This window comes from Priapulus caudatus, unplaced genomic scaffold, assembly GCF_000485595.1.
Source record: "Priapulus caudatus unplaced genomic scaffold, Priapulus_caudatus-5.0.1 Scaffold582, whole genome shotgun sequence".
In the NCBI taxonomy this organism is placed as follows: domain Eukaryota; kingdom Metazoa; phylum Priapulida; class Priapulimorpha; order Priapulimorphida; family Priapulidae; genus Priapulus; species Priapulus caudatus.
In genome coordinates, this window is record NW_014577643.1 from 66420 (window position 1) to 85931 (window position 19512).

Below are 19512 nucleotides of genomic sequence, written 5' to 3' on the forward strand. Positions count from 1 at the left end.
TTTTACACCTCTTGACCTTTGACCTCTGACCCCCCAGCTTCGACATCCCAACTCGTTTTGACGGTCCCCCACCCCCGATGTGCCAAATATCGTGACCGTACGTCGAGCGGTTAAGATTTGTGCCCAACTGTTGACGGACGGACGGACGATCATGCGATTCTACAAGCTGCATCTGACTATGTCAGATGAGCTAAAAAGTAATGCAATGGAAGTCAGTTACAGTTTATGATTTGCCTTGAGTATAGTTATAAAAGTAGTTATAGATTTACCTTCTAAGTTTGCTGTTGCCTTTCTGAGTTCTTCCTCACAAGTAGGTATAGATTCTTTAGCTTTCTTTAGCAGCCTCTTCAAAAAATCTCCTGTGTTCAAATAAATTTAATTTGAAAAGCAATTTTTAATTATTATAGCTGCTAGGTAGTACATAAACGTATTATACGTAGAGAAACATAAACATATACAGAATTTAGGTTTATTGACAAAAACATTAGATACCTGTACGTGCTACATCATTATACACAGACATATTTTTGGTTTATAATCTAACATTAAAAGGAAGATATATATAACCTAAACGGAATGCAATAGTAATACAAGGTTAATACCATGTAAATACATATTACCTTGCTGTGATCGTAGCTTCTCTCCGAAATGGAGTAGTGCATCATCTAAAAGGAGGTTTCGGTGACTAGGGGTCATTTCTTTCGTGATGTTACTGAAGCGCCTAAGGAAAGACCAAAGCCTTTCCACACCTTCGCCGTCAGTAAGGCCCATGCCCTCAATCCTCCTTGGGTTGTACTGAACCTATTTTAATAAAGGTAAGATATTAATTGTTGTGTCTCTGAAATACTTAATTAGTTTAAAAATGTTTGTAGCAAGAATGCATTTGTGTTTTTTGTCATAAGCATTATGATTAAAATGATCGTTTATTTCAACAATATCAGCCTAGATGAAGACTTATTTTATAATATAACACATTCATGTAGCTGGTAAGCTACTTCGCTATACCTACATTCAAAAATTGATACAGCTATTATAAGAATTTCTCACTATGTTATGTACAGATCTACAACAATAACACGAAACGTTTCTTAAATTCATTTTGTGATTTACACGTAACATGCAAATACCTGACAAGCTACGTTGTGTCCATACATGTGGAATATCGGCACAGCAAATGTGACATTCTCGTTCGGTAATGTAGACAACTATCACAAAGAAAAAGAATTAACATCATTTTTGTGTAAATTAAATGCTTAAATACTCAAAAAAGCATAGACAGTAAAGCATACAATAATGGTAACATGTTAATATGATACATTTGGAGTATTTAAGCATTTAATTTACACAAAAATAGTTCTAGCGCAATGTCTCTTACAAACGTTATTCAATAACAGCACAATAAGCATGAATATATTGCAACACATAACATGCAATGTCTAGGGGAAAATGTAATACAATAACCTCAATGTGGTTCTCCAAAACACATGCTATGTCATATAAGAGAATAACTTTCTGTGGTCCTGCCTCCATGCATAGATGTTTCGCCAAAAATTCAGGGTAGGCTAGTCTGCAACAGGGTAAGAGTAATAAGGATATATTTTTATATATAGTAAAATCCAGAGTTATCAAGGAATAATAGGTGCTATTCTTATAATTATCAAAACCAACATGGTCAAAATTAATTCCCTGTAAATATATTTGGAAAAAAGCCAACCTTTCTCCGTGTCTAAGGTTGAAGAACGCCTTTGGATAATCATGGCGACACACAGATCCAAAGACTCCAGTTACATCAAGTTTTTCAAACCTTGAGCGACTTCTTAGAGGATTTCCGGCTTGGAAATCACTGCATATCTATAGAAAATTAAGAATTGTATACATTAAACATCAAATTAATTTATAATTGATGCGAACATTTAGAAATGCCACAAGTATCTGTTTTTGACATAATTGATTATAGCATGATACTGTTATTGTAATTGTTTAGGTAAATAACAATGCACTGACATACAGAAACCTTTAATGGAAATTAAGCATGGATAAACATTAAAACATAGGAAGAACTCACCCCGTGTTTGCTTGTGGTATCTTTTTGAGCATTATTTACATATTGATCAACTTGTGTTTGATCAACGAAAAACCTTGTCGATTTCCCGCAATCAGATAGGTCTTTCTCAGCTTCCAGGTCTTCCCCAGCTTTCTTTCTTCTAACAAGTCCGAAATTTCCATCCATGGAAAATATTGCTGTTCCAGAATCCTAATTAAAATGGAGATCATCTGTATAATTCATGATATCACATGACAACAAAATCAAAATATCATGCATGGTTAATGTCTATTACAAGAAATTACTGTAAAGAGGTATTCAGGATACCAACATGCATACAAATTAGTTAACCAAATACCTTTGGGCATAAGCTACAGGTTGTACCATTATCATAACCATCGCCAGACGGGTAATTAAGGCTTTTCCAAAACACCCTGTACTCCTCGAAACATCCTCCTTGCAACGTTTTATATGCATCATCAACCTGAAATTATATATACATAATTTTATTACTTTGATAATTGTATAACTTTGCTTTTCTACTTAAGTAACATTGCTTCACACAGTTGTACCTATTTTACCAATTGTTTACCCTCCCAAACAGATTACATAACAACATGTAGGATTTTAGTTAAGTAATGCTGCTGGTACCTACATCACTCAGTGCCAAAGGATGAGCTTTATTCCTAATTTTCATGGCCATGCAGAATGATCGGACTGAAACCTGACATTCCAACACAAGTAACCTCAGGTTTTCCATAAGATTAAATGTGAATGCCACTTGGGGATTCTTTGGGGTTGCAGGCCACAGGTGGTACCTTATCAAAGTAACTGCTACAGGCTCGCATGAGCAAACAGAAACTTGCACTTGATGCTGCACACCTAAAGATAGAAAAGTATTGCTGCTATAGTGACAAATGTTTAATAGATGTTTTCTGAACACTGGCTGACAGTAGTGTATATATATGCTACTTCATGATACATTGGACGATGTTGTACTGTTCACCTTGCTATAACATTATTTTTAAATAAACTAAACAACTTGTTGAAGTCACTTTAAATTAAATTTCTTCTTTCCCCGAAGTGGCATAAATCAGTGAAGTGGTGCAAGATTTTGACGTCGGAACAAATCTATTTCAAAAATAAGCATTTGTGACAGGAAATTTTACCATTTTCATCTAGTACTGCTATGATGCGCCACAATCTTGTTTCGCACGCATGACCATCCTCTCGCTCCCACTGTTGAATGGTAGGGAATTCATATCGCACCATCAGTCCTTCCTGCAAGTATGTTAATTTCTTAATTTAATTAAAATAAAATATTAACAGGACTTTTTAATAAATATTGCTTATAGATGGATAGTTTTTATTCAAAGTGCAATTATGCAATCAATTTTAAAAGTAAACTAAATGTTTAAAAATTATAGCATCAAGTGAGCATTGATTCTACCATACTCATATACAACGTGACTGATAAATAGGGGGAACAGAAAGTTACTTGTTACAAAATTTATTGCCAACACAAATTGAAGTTTGATATAAATAACTATGGTGATACTGTAACATGCAAATTGCTTTGATCATCATATATACCTTCCATATGGAGGGTGTATGCAATGTATGCTGTCCGTGGGCTACCAACACACATTTCATGCAGTAATAGCTACTGTAGCTACAGTCAGGACAGTAAATAATGTTGACTTCCTCTGTCTGGCACATGCAGCAAATGAGTGTTGCTGGCGCTTGACCCTCCAAGTGCGTTAGTTTAAGGTCGTCTCTAATTTCTTTCCATGATTGGTCTCTCCTGCGCCTACTTTCCATATACTTGTTCAGTACTGGTTGCTCTGCAAAAATTTTATTGATAATTTACATATTATAAGACTTCTTTCTGTTACCATTTAATAGTAATTGTGCAGTTAAAAGTAATATACCTTCACAATAATTACTGGATGCAACTCCTTCATCGGCATCACTTCCCACATCTGTAGAACAGGAGTGAGGTAAGGCTTGCGATGGCTTTACAAATTGCTGACCAATACATGGTGTTGCCTTAAGGTTGACAAGTCTTCCTCTTCTGCTGCCAGCAGTATAGACGCGAACAGTATGCTTGAGAGGTTTCGACAACTTTGGCATTATCACCTGTTTGAAAAAAAAAGAACAATTTTATTTTAGTACAGCGGAAGACTTGTGTAAAAGCAATTTATTTTCTTACATCAATTCAGTGTATATAATTAACTGTCACATAATCTCCTAGTCCAATCACCCATGTGGTACATTTGATAGAGAGTACATAATAGAGATCTCTCCTATTATCTACTCTTGATTTGATTAATAATTGATCCATGAAAAACATTTAACAGTAGCTTAAGTACTCTCTATCTCTATCTCTCTCTCTCTCTCTCTCGAGTAGCTATGATCTATGGTGACTCCAGGGGCGACTCTCTAGCATGGTGTTGCTACGGCTGAGAGGGTCTATGTCCCCCAGGGTACTGCCGAAACGTACCTTGCGTATGGTCCGGTATACCGGAACGTACCCTGGTACTATCTAATATGCCGGACCGTACCTCGCCTACTAATCCACTAACAAGTCTAGGGAGTCGCCTACGCCTACTCCCTAACCGTAACCCTATAACCAAAACCCGAACCCTAACCCGAACCCTAAGTTAACCATATCAAATAGTGACCAGGGTACGTTCCGGTATAGCGAACCGTACCAAGGGTACGTTCCGGCAATACCCTGGGAGACATAGACCCTATGAGCGTTGCTACGCGATATCTGATTCTAAGCACGAGAACTCTAGCCTCTATAGGCTCTAGCTGCGAGGGGCCTATTAGTAATAGTATTAATTACTGAATTAGTACTGTACTGTACTGTACTATCATTCACAGGACAGGAAGCTCTCCAGCCTGATTTAACCATGTGTGGGCATAACATGACTACCTGGTGCAGCGAACTTTCCGCTGAACCATAGCGGGTCGCATAGCATGCCACTAATCAAACTATTATTTCCATGTACATAAAGAAAGTTAAATAATTTATTAATTTAAATTATTAACTGTTATAGCTTGCAGGTTATTGACCCGTCATTGACTGCTGTTTTTTTCAAATAGGATGGTGACAACAATACCACAACAGGTGAGACATCGCAGTCATCAGCTCCGCCATCAGCGCCACCTGCTCCGCCATTAGCAACACTACAGTCCAATACATAATCTAAATGTCTTCCAAGAGCTGGTTTGGTAACAGAGGGTGACAAGACCAAATATAACGTATGTATATTTTCACAAAAATTTTACATTTCTCATCACAAAAATAGTGATTTCTACTTTGATTGTTAACATTTATTCTTCATTATAAGGGGAAATAATTGTTGGATTGTACACAAATTTCTGGGATTTTGCAACCCTATGCAAATTAATAAGTAAAATATATTGACATAGGCTAAGAGTCTGGGACTCTCCTTCATACACCTCATTTACTGTTAATTTTACCCATATCAGTGGGTATGCTCCCCCCTACTACATGGAATACCAGTTAAGGAACCTTGGAATACCGGTACTAGGTTTGTCCCCTTTAACCGGTAGGCATATTCCGTAAAAAAATCCTTAATACTCTGTGCACTGATACATGTAATTACCAACCGGTATTCCGGTACACCAGTATGCCAGTACGCACAGTTCTGTTTTCCACCCGCAAAATACTAAACCGTATATTTCAGATTCTTAACTGGTACAGTCAAATCCTTTTAATTTGTATCTGCTTAACTCATATTTGTCAGTCCCATTGTGCTGAGTCAATTACTCACTTAATTCAAATTTTCACTTAGTCAAATTCGCTTAATCTCTGGGGACCATCAGAAATTGTATGAAATGTATTCCACTCATATAAAATTTACTTGTTTAAAAAAATGTTAATTTATAGATGATTGACCTAGGAGGGCAGGTGTGCATTCACCAATACCAACTGAACAAGCTGGACTTCACCAACCCAGCAGCGGCCATAAGGGGGTTAATGAATGCTGTATTTACTGTCGAGGAAATGTCGACTCTATGCTGGCCCAGAAAACAAGCCTTGGCAACAGGTGTTAGAATGCTGGATACAGTATTATTAGACACCATCGTTGGTAAGCAAAATGAACACATATTGGTATGCATTCTTTTAAAATCAAGTGTAAACAGGTAACATTACCGAAGAAAACATTGACTTTCTAACAGCAGATTTCACTGAGGTTGTTACATTACTTAGTTGGAGCCTTAGATTGCAAGCTGCTAACTTCCTGTTCTGACAATCTTCCCCTAGTAGACTCCTCTCAAGTCGGATTCATTTATAGGACCAATCATATTAATCTGACTTGGACAATGAAATTAAAAGGAAATAACTGGAAATCGGACCAGATTTTCTGTCTGACTTGGGCAAAAATCTGACTTGTGAAGAGTCTACTGTATTACCATAATTTTCATTTTGTCTCTTCAGGCTGTTTATGCAAAGCAGCAAAAAGACGAAAAGATGACAGCAGCACAGATCAAAAGAATTGCTGAAAAAAAATCAGTTCCATAAAATCGAAAAAATAATAATAATGTTGCCGCTACATGTAAACATTGTAAATAAATGCATATAAATGTATATAAATGCATATATTGTATGTAATGTATTTTCTTGATAATTTCTGACTGTGGAATCCAGTGAACTGGAAGAGAAGAACAAGCTGAGGTAATTGATTCACCAGGTATTCAAGTTGATCACATGTGGTTTGAATACATATTTCGCCACTGGTATTCAAAATACAGGTGACGTTGATCACGTGTGGTTTGAATAGACCATAGACCAAAATTGCAGATTGTCGTATATTAAGTTGAGACTGGTTTAGAACGGTTTTTTCTGCTGACGCTTGAACTGAAGTCGACTGTGCGAGTAGAAATTGTGCAAAATTGAAAGGATTTGGCTTGATATTGCCAGTAAAGGTATGAAACTTGTAATATTTTAAGGGTGTAATCTGTTACTGACCGCGGGTGCCTGTTGAGTAATTATTTAGCCTTCCGTGTATATTGGTGGTAATTTTACGGTGTTTTTCTCTTGTTTATTGTGTTCTATTACTGAACTTTCGTGTCATTTGCAGTGACCGTTTGGAAAACGGTATCAATGTATCAACTGTTTCTCTGGCTCAGATGTTAGAAGACGTTGATGTAATCTGATACAGAAAAAAACAAGCGCGTTCAACTTCCCGTGATCATTCAAGACAACAATTCCTTACACACATGTTATATCGTCTAAATTCTTAACTTACAAATTTTACCTTCGATGTTTTCAGAGTGTCAAAGGACTGCAGGACATTTGACTGCCGATACGGTTGCACGCCAGTCAGATGGTGGGTGTAGGAAAATTGCTCGGTCCATTTTTTGAAAAACAGGTGTCCAATTTTTCACGAACTATAGCTCACACTAGCAGAGCTACAGACAGGCTGAATGACATCACAGAATTTGTGTCATTATTAATGGGCGAAGACTTGTTTATTTCTAAGGCTGGACGAAAACACATTCAAATCATTTCCAAACATGCAGTCAACGATATTCGGCAACTCTAGGGTAGAGGCATTCAAACATAGATTATTTACACCCAGGAGAGAGATTGCAGAGCAACGGTAAATTGTCATTTTAATGCAAAAAGAATGAAAGAAGTTTTGGAACGAACATAAATATATTTCGAGGATAGAAAGTCCAGTAAAGGGTTTTTATGCGCAGTTGCAAGTGCACGTCTTCTCACACACAATGCAACATGAGCATTTTGCGCAAAAGCAAGTTTCTTTACAGTCACCTTTACAGTTTCCTCAAATGTTTAGTACATCCATTTGTGCAATGCTAATGCCATCTAACATTAATGCTTCTAATACTAAAACTCTTATGCAAGAAGTTAAGCTGCTTATCTTGATGAAATTTTGATCTTGCACGTGTGCCAAGCTTCTTTTGTATGCATAACAGATAGCATAACCTCTCTGCGCATCTCTAGCGCAACTTCCAAATTGCCGCCAAAAATCCTGACCATCCAATTTCCTGACAATCTCGATGCTGGTTTGTGGATCGATGGTGCTTGTCGTCGAAGTAAACTACGACATGCGCATGTCTCACATGTTTGCCAGTATGTCATTGCCTTGTTGGCCGACCCTCATGTCGCCAACACCAAGCATGCTCAACACCTACACAATGCTATGTTTCGCCGGCTTCAACACGAACACAATACCCACCAAGATGATTACTCAGACCTATACCTTCGTGTAATAGGCGTTCAAGTACCAACTTTGCCTAAAGGACTGAAGTTAGGACCGTCAGTAGTGACTGTTGGTAGAAATGGAAGGATACCATTCCAAGTGGCAAATTTCACAGACAGAGACATGTATTTGAAGCCTCGAACACCAGTGGGAATACTTAAACCACCAGCCTGACCTTGTCACAGGTGCGCTACTCCTACATGGAGATGATGAGGGGGGGATTGACACCAGCAGATCCCTTAAAAATAACAAGCAAGTGGGACCCAGTTCTTAGGACCCGATTGCAGGCCTGGGCAGTCAAGCGAGTGTTTGAAGTCGTTTCAAGGATGACCTTGGAGCCACCACTGAAGCCGGGAGCAGGCTACCTGGAGGCAGAGATAGAGGCAGAGCCTGACTTGAACGAAGAGTTCATCCCCTCTGACTATCATACAAAAGACTTGTACCTAAGACTGCTCTCTTGGGTTGATGGTTCTGCAGTGGGCAGATTCGAGGTGGCACTGAATCTCAGCTACCTCTCTGTACTCCACAACAAAAACGAAGGAGACCAGAATCATTCAAATTTCAAGATACTTAATAAAATAATCAGGCTGGAGGACAAAATGAGAGAGGTGAGGCCCGAACATCTAGGGAAAAGGTCCCCTGACCTGACAGACATCCATGTTCACGAGTTCAACAGGAACATTTGCCTGCTCCAGAGTGAGGTCATAGGTGAATTCCTAGACTCTGGTATACCAGGGNGAACTTTGCAAATGTGGTGGGGAAGGCGACAGCTGTACAAACATTACACCACCAATGGTTGGCGAAGATCTAGAAGATGATTGAAGCAATGACAACTAGTAACTCCTGATTCATACATGTAGCATTGTCGTACCTTTAAAAAAAATATCCATCTTCAACTTATAAATTGAATTTTATATTGAATTACATCTTCTACATTATTTCTCTTAAGTGTTTTGGAGGATGGTAAAGAGTGTTCCAATCATAAATACGTTGTTATTATTGGAATCCTCATATGCCAACTGAAAACATATGGTTAGACACCAAAAAAATCTTCCAATGTCCATTGGTACAAACGTATGGCATTTTACGTAGAAAAAGCCTGAAATATGGTGGCCATCTTGGATTTTTGCTAATTTAGAGTATTTCGAGTGCTCTAATTTTGTTTCCAATGAATCTTTGATCTCTTTATATGAGTTTAAATAAAATAGAATAAATATTGTATGACATTTGAATGAATAGATTGGTTAATTGGAAATTATTTATAAAAAAGAAGATTTTCCGTGATGGCCATTTTGAAATTCAAAATGGAGGCCCTAAATGTTAATGGAAAAACTGGCACCCATTTTTTTCTTAATCAGTGAAGATTCTAGATGTGTTTAGACATGAGTGCCAAGAATCTACCCAAAAAAATGACAAATCTGGAAAATATTACATAAGCCCATAGACTATATATTTTATTTGACAGTATTATCCATGTTGAAATTATGTATTTCACAGGATATTACCGGGATGTAACAACGTTCCCATTGATCGCAATAAAGGGCATATATCTCAAATCTCAAGCTGGGTGTTAGTGTTGTTCTGTCTATAGCGCCGTCCCTTAACCCGCTTCACATGGTGTCAGAACTGGAATATATGCCAAGATCAAGTCCCCTGGTGATGGTGGATCAAGCTTCTTGGTGATCGTCCAGACCAACTTACCTAGAAAATCTGCATTTCAAGATATGGGTTGCAATGGTTGTTTCACCCATGCTGTATAACTGATGTTGTTGTGAATCTGAGTGTTTATAGTTATTCTGCATGCATTTTGTTACCATGTTGTTTTTACTGCTGTGTTGTATTTCTTCTTTGATAATGGCAACCGATAAGTCTAATGTCGATATTGCTGCGCTAGCGGCTGAGTTAGAAGAACTCAGAGTTCTTGTTAAAGATCAAAGTGAGACAATTAAACCAAGTAGACTGGAAAATAATGCAGCTAACCAAAAAGTGGTGGTATTGCCAAGCAGCAATATGGAAAAGTTCACTGGGAAATATGGCGAACCAGGTATCCACGAATTGGTGTCTGACATGAAGAGTTACATCGAGTTTCGCAATGTCGTGGGTGATTCAGTTGCTGTTTCAGTAGCAAGGCAATGCAAGAGATTCTGGGCCGAGGTGACACAGTAAGCAAAAACCCTACAGAGATCTACAGAGTTCTCCTCAGAGTATTTGGAGATGGTGATGATCTACCTTCCTTACAACAGAAATTCTACTCGTATCTACAAGGTGACACTGATCGTGTGTCTTGTTCATTGCAGCTAGTAGAATTGTATGGCAGGATCGTAGAACTGGATGAATCTTTCAAACTAGGGAGAGAGTCAGCTCTGAAAGGGAGGTTTGCAGAAGCCGTGAATGATGTTGGAATGAAGCGAAGGAGCAGGAGACTAAGTACGGAGATGTCCGCTTTGAGCTTCTTTGAAGTCCGAGATCGTGCCATGCAGTGGTTTGGTTCAGTGCCGAAATTAACGGTGAAGCCCGCAACGATGACTGTCTCTCAAGAAATTCCTGCTGAAGTAAGCCGGGAAGCTGTTATAAAACGGCAAGAAGATGTTATTGCCAAACAGCAAAAACAGATTGAGACACTACTGGCAGCAGCTCAGCAAACTGTTGAGTAACAGAAGAACTCTGTTCACCGCAAGAAGCGAGGCAATGATGAAAGGCGCAGCTGGACCTGCGGATCATTAAATCACCTCCGCCCGGACTGTCCAGACCTTGTTAGAGGCAAAAGTGGACAGAACATGCATGCTTTAAACTAGTGCGACCTGTAGTGGCGAGCCACACTACAGGTGATGTAGTTGATCCAGGCTCAATATTGAACAATGCTGTAGGAACTTGCCCAGAAGCAGAAGTGGAGTTACAAGGGAAGGACGTGCGTTGTCTGTTGGACACTGGAGCACAGGTTTCAACTATCAATGAATCGTGGTACAGGGAGAACCTGTTAGGGAAACGCGACTTAGTGGATGTTGATGGACTTTTCCGAATAACAGTTGCAAATGGCAGAGAGCTTCCGTTCATAGGGTATATTGAGCTGGATGTGAAAGTATTAGGCTACACTTTTCAAACATGGGTTTCCTTGTTGTTAAGGACCCTGACGATGATGCAATACAAGCAAGGAAGAGGGAGATTCCTGGAGTTTTAGGATCCAACGTTCTTTGAGACATCAGCAGAAACATACCATCAGATGTCCCAGGACCTAAGTGAAAAACGATCCTGTCTCTGTATGAAGAAACGGGAGTAGTCAAAACTGGAAGAGTACGAGTTGCAGGAAACCAGCCTGTACTTGTCCCCGCATGGTCATTGAAAGTCATTGAGGGTTCAACAAGATCCAGAGAAACAGCTCCATTTACTGGTGTTGTTGAAGAAATAGGTGTTCAAGTACCAACTTTGCCAAAAAGACTGAAGGTAGGACCGTCAGTAGTGACTGTTGGTAGAAATGGAAGGATACCGTTCCAAGTTGCAAACTTCACAGACAGAGACATGTACTTTAAACCTCGAACACCAGTTGGAATACTGAAACCAGCAACTGTCGAGCCTGGCACAAGTTTATTGTTGACTGGTAATAAAGCCATCGTTGTTGACAAGTCTTCAGATAAGTTAGAAAAGTATAGGACCCATCATGACCCGCATGTGGCAGAAGGACTCCTCAGTAAGATGGATGTCAGTGACAGCTTATCAACTGAGAGGAGAGCTCAACTGAAGGATCTGATCTCGAAGCACATTGAAGTCTTCAGTACCGGTGACAATGACATAGGATACTGCGATGCTGTGGAACACCGTATAATAACAGATGATGAGGTTCCCATCCGAGTGCCTCACCGACGTGTTCCTCCTCACTTTTGGATTGAAGTTAGGGAGTACCTCCAGTCAGCATTAGATACTGGGATCATCAGAGAGTCTTCAAGCACGTATGCTGCTCCTGTTGTGTTAGTCAGGAAGAAAGATGGAAAGCTTCATCTTTGCTGTGACTACAGAGCGCTGAATGCCAAGACGAAGAAGGATGCATATCCGCTTCCTTGACTTGAGGAGACGTTTGATGTGTTGAATGGTGCTGAATACTTTTGCTCCTTAGATTTGGCGCACGGTTTCAACCAGATCGTCGTCAGAGAATAGGACATCGAGAAGAGAGCTTTTAGGGTAGGTACAAGTGGACTGTATGACGCTACCCGAATGCCCTTCGGGCTCACGGGAGCACCGGGAACATTTATGAGATTAATAGACAAGATATTTGGGGACCAGAATTTCTTGACATTGATCGTCTACCTAGATGACATGCTGTGTTTTGGCAAAACTTACGAAGAGACACTGGAGCGCCTCGACATGGTCCTTACACGATTGAGATCCTGGAATCTCAAAGTGAAACCGGAGAAGTGCCAGCTTTTCAAGACCAAGCTCCGCTACCTTGGACACGTAATATCAAAGGAAGGTATTCTGCCTAACCCTGACAAGACATCTGCCATCCAAGAGTGGGCTAAACCTAAGACTGACACTGAACTACGTGGGTTCCTTGGGATTACAGGATACTACAGGAGGTTTATTGAGGGTTTTGCCAAAATTGCTGCTCCCCTTCATCAGTTGTTAACAGGTCCGAGATCTACTAAGAAACGTAAGTCCAAAGCTGTCCCACTTGGAGTATCTGGCTGGAATGAAGAATGTGACCAGGCAATGATGGAGTTGAAACAGAGGCTTGTTAACCCACCCATCTTGGGTTACCCTGATTTCTCTGAACCGTTCATATTAGAAGTCGACGCAAGTCATCTTGGGCTGGGAGCTGTTCTTTCCCAAGAGCAGAACAATCAGATTGTTGTACTTAGCTATGCCAGCAGAGGTCTACGACAAGCTGAGAAGAATATGGAACGCTATTCAAGTATGAAGTTGGAACTTTTGGCACTAAAGTGGGCTGTCTCCGAAAAATACAGAGACCTCTTGATCGGTGCGAAATGTACTGTATACACAGACAATGATCCCCTAAGTTACATCCAGACGACTGCAAAGTTGGGGGCAACTGAGATGCGCTGGATAGGACAACTTGCACAGTTTGACCTGAAGATTAAACACCGCTCGGGGAAAGTCAACCGTAATGCGGACTCGTTGAGTCGAAAGACGCAACATTGTCCGGAAACCAGCCGATTGGAGGAAGTCTCGGTACAGTTCCTAGAAGAGAGCCCATCAGCAGCTACAACAGTTCCTACTGACCTGAGAAACCAGATTAAAGAGTTGGTTAGCAGGGTTTGGGCAGAAGAAGTCAGAGTCCAACCTCAAAGAATACCATCTCACCCTGTGACAGCATCATCCTTACCATCGCTGTCAAGTGAGCAGCTGGAGCATCTCCAGTCAACTAATCCTGTCATTGCACGTCTGAGGGAGTTCAGACTGAAGAAGCGGTTCCCTGTTGCCAAATCCTTGAGGAAAGAGACACCTGAAGTGAAGAAACTGGTATCTTCCTGGAGCCGTTTGACGGAACGTAATGACGTACTGAGTGTCCAGATAGATGGTGAGCTTTTCAGACAAGTTATCCTGCCATCTGTTCTCAAGCAAGATGTGTTGTCTTTATTCCATGATTCCATGGGACATCAGTGCCCGAAGAGGATCCTGGGTTTTCTAGCCAAACGTTGTTATTGGCCTTGCATGACACATGACGTCACGGAATACTGCTCCAAGTGCACCCGCTGTCTTTTTAGAAAGTATGGGAAAAACCTTAAGACAACTATCACGTCACTATGTGCACAGAGACCCTTGGACATACTATCCATGGACTTCACTGTCTTAGAGCCTGGTATTGAAAACGTGGAAAATGTGCTAGTCCTCACTGACGTCTTTACTAAGTACACGCAAGCGGTGCCAACCAGAGATCAAACAGCAAAGACTGTTGCAAGCGTGCTGGTAAGAGACTGGTTCATCCGGTTTGGTATACCCAGCAGGTTACACAGCGACCAAGGGCGAAACTTTGAAGGGAAGATCATCCAGGAGTTATATGCCATTTATGGAACTGTTAAGACCAGAACTATGCCATATCACCCTGAACAGAACGGCCAATTGAATCGCACCATTCACAACTTACTTAGTACCTTACCTCCTGAGACGAAAAGGAAGTGGCCGCAGCTGTTACCGGAGATGGTATATGCCTACAATGTCACACCTCATGCAACCACGGGGTTCTCATCCTACTATCTGTTCTTTGGGCAAGAACTCAGACTCCCGGTTGATGATATTCTGAAAACTGACAAGACAAACTGAAAGAGGAGACAACTTTGGAAACTGAATGGGTTGTTGAACATCAGCAAAGGCTGCAGAATGGTTTCAGTCTGGCAAGTGGACAGTTGGAGCATGAAGCTGTGAAACGTGCTACACATTACAACAAAACAACCCAGGAGCATCCATTGAAGATAGGTGATCGAGTGTTCCTGAGAAACAAAGTGGTTGGAAGACACAAGATCCAAGACCATTAAAAATCAGAACCACACAGGGTCATCAGGAAAATCAGCCATAATGTATACCTGGTGGAACCTCTGAGTGGATCGAAGGAGCACAAGTCCTGCCATCGACTTGCTAGATGCAAAGGACCTTTTGGAGGACATCAAGCTTGCAAGTAGTCTTGATGAGACACCCAAACATACCACTTGTGAGCAGCCACAGGAAGACCTCGAGGAGGAGAATGACTACCGTATACAGAATATAGGATCATCATTGACACTCTTGATTCTGGAACTACCACCAATCAGGCGGATTCCCTCAGCCCTCGAAATTTCCAAGGTATGGCTGATAGTTCAGCAGGGAAGGCTGCGAACCCCACTACGGTTGAACTTGATGAAGAACCCCGAAGAAGTCAACGAACAACGGCAGGGTTGCACCCTAATCCAAACAGACTCCCAAAGTCTGTGATGGCCCAAGAGTGCGCCGCAGAGCAGAACGTAGACCGTCAAACGATAGACAATATGGTACAGACACAACTGTTGTTAGCAAGAATGTTAACCGGCTTAAAACCCAGCAACATGTAACTTTGTCATGGTTGTAATAAGGTAACGGTAGGACCTATATTGTGTAAACTGCTGAGACAGCTAGTTTTTGGCAGGGGAGTGTAATAGGCGTGCGGTATTATTGTCGAGACAGGCTTCCGTAGAACGAAGCTGGGTTACAGATGCTACGTGTTGTACCCATAGTTACACCCTGTACCTAGAATTTCATGGTTTTCTTAAATCTGTAGAATTACCGATTATACTTCATAGCTATTATTTACTAGTAATAAGTCATAGCTTATTGTTGATCCGCTTTCCTCTGGAAATAGGTCGTTACGTTGAAATTGTTGTGACACTGTGTTACCCATGATGCTCTGACCGGCGTGTAGGGGGGTGTACGCTGCAATATTGCAATCACCGAAAGGTCATTGTTCACTTCAAACTGTTAAAAAAAGATTGTTAACAACACTTGTAAACTGTGAGTATCTCTCTGGAAAGTTGTCATCCGTACTATGAGTAGTTACTGCAAGTCTGTAACGTTCATTTTGTAAAAGTTAATGATTATTGTATTGATTTGTGGATTTCTTGTACTGATGAGTGACTTAGCATGACGTAACATGTGCGTTAAGATGCGCTCTTTGTAAACGTCTTTAAATGTGCATGGTACGTTTGTAGTGGTTACCGAGACTTAGTTATAAATGCACAAGAAGCATAAAGCTGTTTTCCAACTGTTATTTTGTAATGTCAGGTACTTTTGGATTGTGTGAGACGCTACTTACTGATGTGACCCGCTAGGTGTAGCTGCGCTACAGTAGCAGGATCGTACCATTGCTGGGGGTGAGAACCATGTTAACACTGTTATGTATGATACCTACACCTCCTCTGTAATTTTATTTAATTGATACCATTAGTAATTAATAATTATAGATATTGTCAGTAATTAAATGATTAGTAATTTTTCACCATTTATTGTTAGTGTTTGTTATGAAGAAACATAGGAATACATTTCCTGGACTAGTGGTGCCCCCGGACGGCCCGTCCTTGTGCAAACCAAAGGTTTGAGTTAATATATGCAGCGGCACGCTCCCCTACTGGCAATTTAATACAAAACAGGGAATTACATATGGGAATTTCACATGGAGATTCGTCTAATCTGAATTCGGGGGCAACAGTGACTGACTTGACACAGCATTTGCTGGTAAGCATGTCATCGTAGCATCGTTGATTGGCATTTAAAAGCGCACGAAAAACTATAATATAACTTAAATAACCCTAATTACCTCAATGACTACGCCCACCGCATGCCACTCACGATGTCTACTCGGTGACGTGGCCCTCCGAATTCCCATTGGTTGATACAAATCACGTGCCTCAAATTTTTCAATGACGCCACAGTGTTGTCAAGGCACATCCATAACACAAAAGCCTAATTCCTCAATAGCTGAACGCCTAGAGCAGAGACGACACGGCTGAAATGTCGTTGGATCGAATCCCATCTGTTTTTTCATGATTTTCCTGTTTGCTGTATTTTTCTATGTTTATCCATATTTACATGATTTATTTACAACAATTTGATGACAACAAATAATTTTTTTTGTTTATAGGGTTAGGGTTAGGGTTAGGGTCACAATGCACCATAAAACAGGAGTTTGAGGTACGTGATTTGTATAAACCAATGGGATTTGTGAACTATGCAGACACAGCTGTATATTTCGCCGTCGTTAAATTTCTCTTGCGTTTCGCGTGATTGACGGAGCAGTTCTTCAGTGATTCTCATGCAATAGCGATGTTTCATGTGTAGCGAATTCGACCCGCTATACAACATACACTATAGCATGCGTCAGCATTACTTCAACGTTGAAGACGCACGGCTTCGTAGCCACGTGGGCTAGCAGCGGATTGGAAATGAAAGCCATGCTGCACCACTTGACCTATAGTTTAATTCGACGGGACACCTACAGGTCACACGTGGGGGTCACATGACTGTGACCACGTGGTGTCCCACGGCTGTATATAAGCTGCGGCGTCCAGCACCAAAGCAACACAGAGCCAGCTTGGCTCAGTCAGGGAAGCTCGCACCCTCCCACTGCTTTCTAGCTGCTGGTGGCGTGTCCGCACTGCTAGCTGACCATGTAGGGTGCAGTGGAACTCGGTCAGAAGTCTACGCAAGGATACACAGCGCAGGACGAGTATCACGCCGCTTGCTGCCCGTATCCTGACGCAATGATACACAGCGCGGAGCCAGCTCGGCTCAGTCAGGGAAGCTCGCACCCTCCCACTGCTCTCTAGCTGCTGGTGGCTTGTCCGCCCTGCTAGCTGAGCATGTAGGGTGTAGCGGAACTCAGTGAGACGTCTACGCAGGACGAGGATCAGGCCGCTTGCTGCCTCATCCCTGACTCCAGGATACACATCGCAAGACGAGGATCACGCCGCTTGCTGGCTCCTTCCTGACTCCAGGATACACAGTGCAGGACGAGGATCACGCCGCTTGCTGCCTCCTTCCTGACTACAGAACACACCACGCAGGACGAGGATCACGCCGCTTCTTGCTGAGGTTACAGATGCTACGTGTTGTTCCCATGGTTACACCCTGTACCTAGAATTTCATGTTTTTCTTAAATCTGTAGAATTACCGATTATACTTCATAGCTATTATTTACTAGTAATAAGTCATAGCTTATTGTTGATTCGCCTTCCTCTGGAAATAGGTCGTTACGCTGAAATTGTTGTGACACTGTTTTACCCATGATGCTCTGACCAGCGTGTAGGCTGGTGTGCGCCGCCATATCTCAATCACCGAAAGGTCATTGTTTACTTCAATCTATTGAAAAGATTGTTAACAACACTTGTAAACTGTGAGTATCTCTTTGGGAAGTTGTCATCCGTAGTATGAGTAGTTACTGCAAGTCTGTAACGGTTCATTTTGTAAAAGTTAATGATTATTGTATTGATTTGTGTATTTCTTGTACTAACGAGTGACTTAGCATGACGTAACATGTGCGTTGAGATGCGCTCTTTGTAAACGTCTTTAAATTTGTATGGTACGTTGTAGTGGTTACCGATCGAGACTTAGTTATAAATGCATAAGAAGCATAAAGCTGTTTTCTGTTATTTTGTAATGTTAGGTACTTTTGGATCGTGTGAGACGCTACTTTCTGATGTGACCCGCTAGGTGTAGCTGCGCTACAGTAGCAGTATCGTACCATTGCTGGGGGTGAGAACCATGTTAACACTGTTATGTATGATACCTACACCTCCTCTGTAATTTCATTTAATTGATACCATTGGTAATTAATAATTATAGATATTGTCTGTAATTGAATGATTAGTAATTTTTCACCATTTATTGTTAGTGTTTGTTATGAAGAAACATAGGAATACATTTCCTGGATATAAACCTGGATAACTCGGGTGTAACTTTAAGCCGAGTTAAAGTTGTCATTGATTTAGCTTGCCTCTTGACATCTTGAAGTATTGTAAGAGACATCTTAAGTGCTGATCTAGCCTTATATGTATAAGTGCTGTTGTCATAAGTATGTATGAACAAACGCGTGATACTTTCACTTTTGTTATATATTTTATATGACAGTATTATCCATGTTGAAATTATGTATTTCACAGGATATTACCGGGATGTAACGACGCTCCCATTGATCACAATAAAAGGGCATATATCTCGAATCTCAAGCTGGGTGTTGGTGTTGTTCCGTCTATAGCGCCATTCCCCAACCCGCTTAACATTCGATTTGCCGATGTCACAAAAAGTGTCAAAAACCAAGAGAAATGTTGTCGTATTTACACAATTCACACCCACACTCTTTTTTCGCTTTCTAATTCATCTCATGTTGTCAATGGGGAACTTTGTTACCAAGATTGATTTGTATAGCTCGCCGACAATACTTCAAGCATTTCACAAGTCTGGCCTCATTAGCCAAGACCATCCGACAGAAGATGTCAAGCGCCTTGCACGGGAGTACGTCAAAGAACAGCTGCAGTGGCTCTCTATAGGCACTGGTCGATTCTCTAAACTCCTGCAGGCTTTAGTCGAAGGCTTACAGCGGTTTCTTCTTGAAGGAAAACTCGTGTATGACTCATTACCTCTGTATCTGCAGCGTGCTATGGAGGACAATGCAACTGAAGAGGTTGCAAAATTGCAACAGATAAGGGGGGCGATTGTCCGGGGCTAAATGCCTGCGGGGTAAATGTCCGGGGG

General features: G+C 41.0%; 1 protein-coding gene and 1 long non-coding RNA gene across 5 annotated transcripts in view; one reads left to right on the plus strand and one right to left on the minus strand.

The window, feature by feature from the left end:
* The window catches only part of LOC106811852, an 8696-nt gene extending 4121 nt beyond the window's left edge, over nucleotides 1-4575 (minus strand). For 2 of the 4 annotated variants that reach the window (XM_014815570.1, XM_014815571.1), the window contains exons 1-11: nucleotides 3976-4575; nucleotides 3638-3888; nucleotides 3214-3325; nucleotides 2700-2926; nucleotides 2403-2528; nucleotides 2066-2254; nucleotides 1715-1851; nucleotides 1462-1567; nucleotides 1128-1205; nucleotides 621-801; nucleotides 270-359 (exon numbers count right to left, since the gene is read on the minus strand). In XM_014815570.1, coding sequence (XP_014671056.1) covers nucleotides 270-359; nucleotides 621-801; nucleotides 1128-1205; nucleotides 1462-1567; nucleotides 1715-1851; nucleotides 2066-2254; nucleotides 2403-2528; nucleotides 2700-2926; nucleotides 3214-3325; nucleotides 3638-3888; nucleotides 3976-4177 — 1699 coding nt within the window. In that variant the 5' untranslated portion in view covers nucleotides 4178-4575. The remainder of the gene's footprint in view (nucleotides 1-269; nucleotides 360-620; nucleotides 802-1127; nucleotides 1206-1461; nucleotides 1568-1714; nucleotides 1852-2065; nucleotides 2255-2402; nucleotides 2529-2699; nucleotides 2927-3213; nucleotides 3326-3637; nucleotides 3889-3975) is intronic. The other 2 variants (XR_001394216.1, XR_001394215.1) reach the window with 2 other exon arrangements.
* Nucleotides 4576-15156: 10581 nt separating this feature from the next.
* LOC106811848 lies at nucleotides 15157-18974 on the plus strand. The gene is made up of 3 exons (XR_001394213.1): nucleotides 15157-15474; nucleotides 17854-18154; nucleotides 18425-18974. It is a non-coding gene; the product is annotated as an uncharacterized LOC106811848 (long non-coding RNA).
* The last annotated feature ends 538 nt before the right edge of the window (nucleotides 18975-19512 follow it).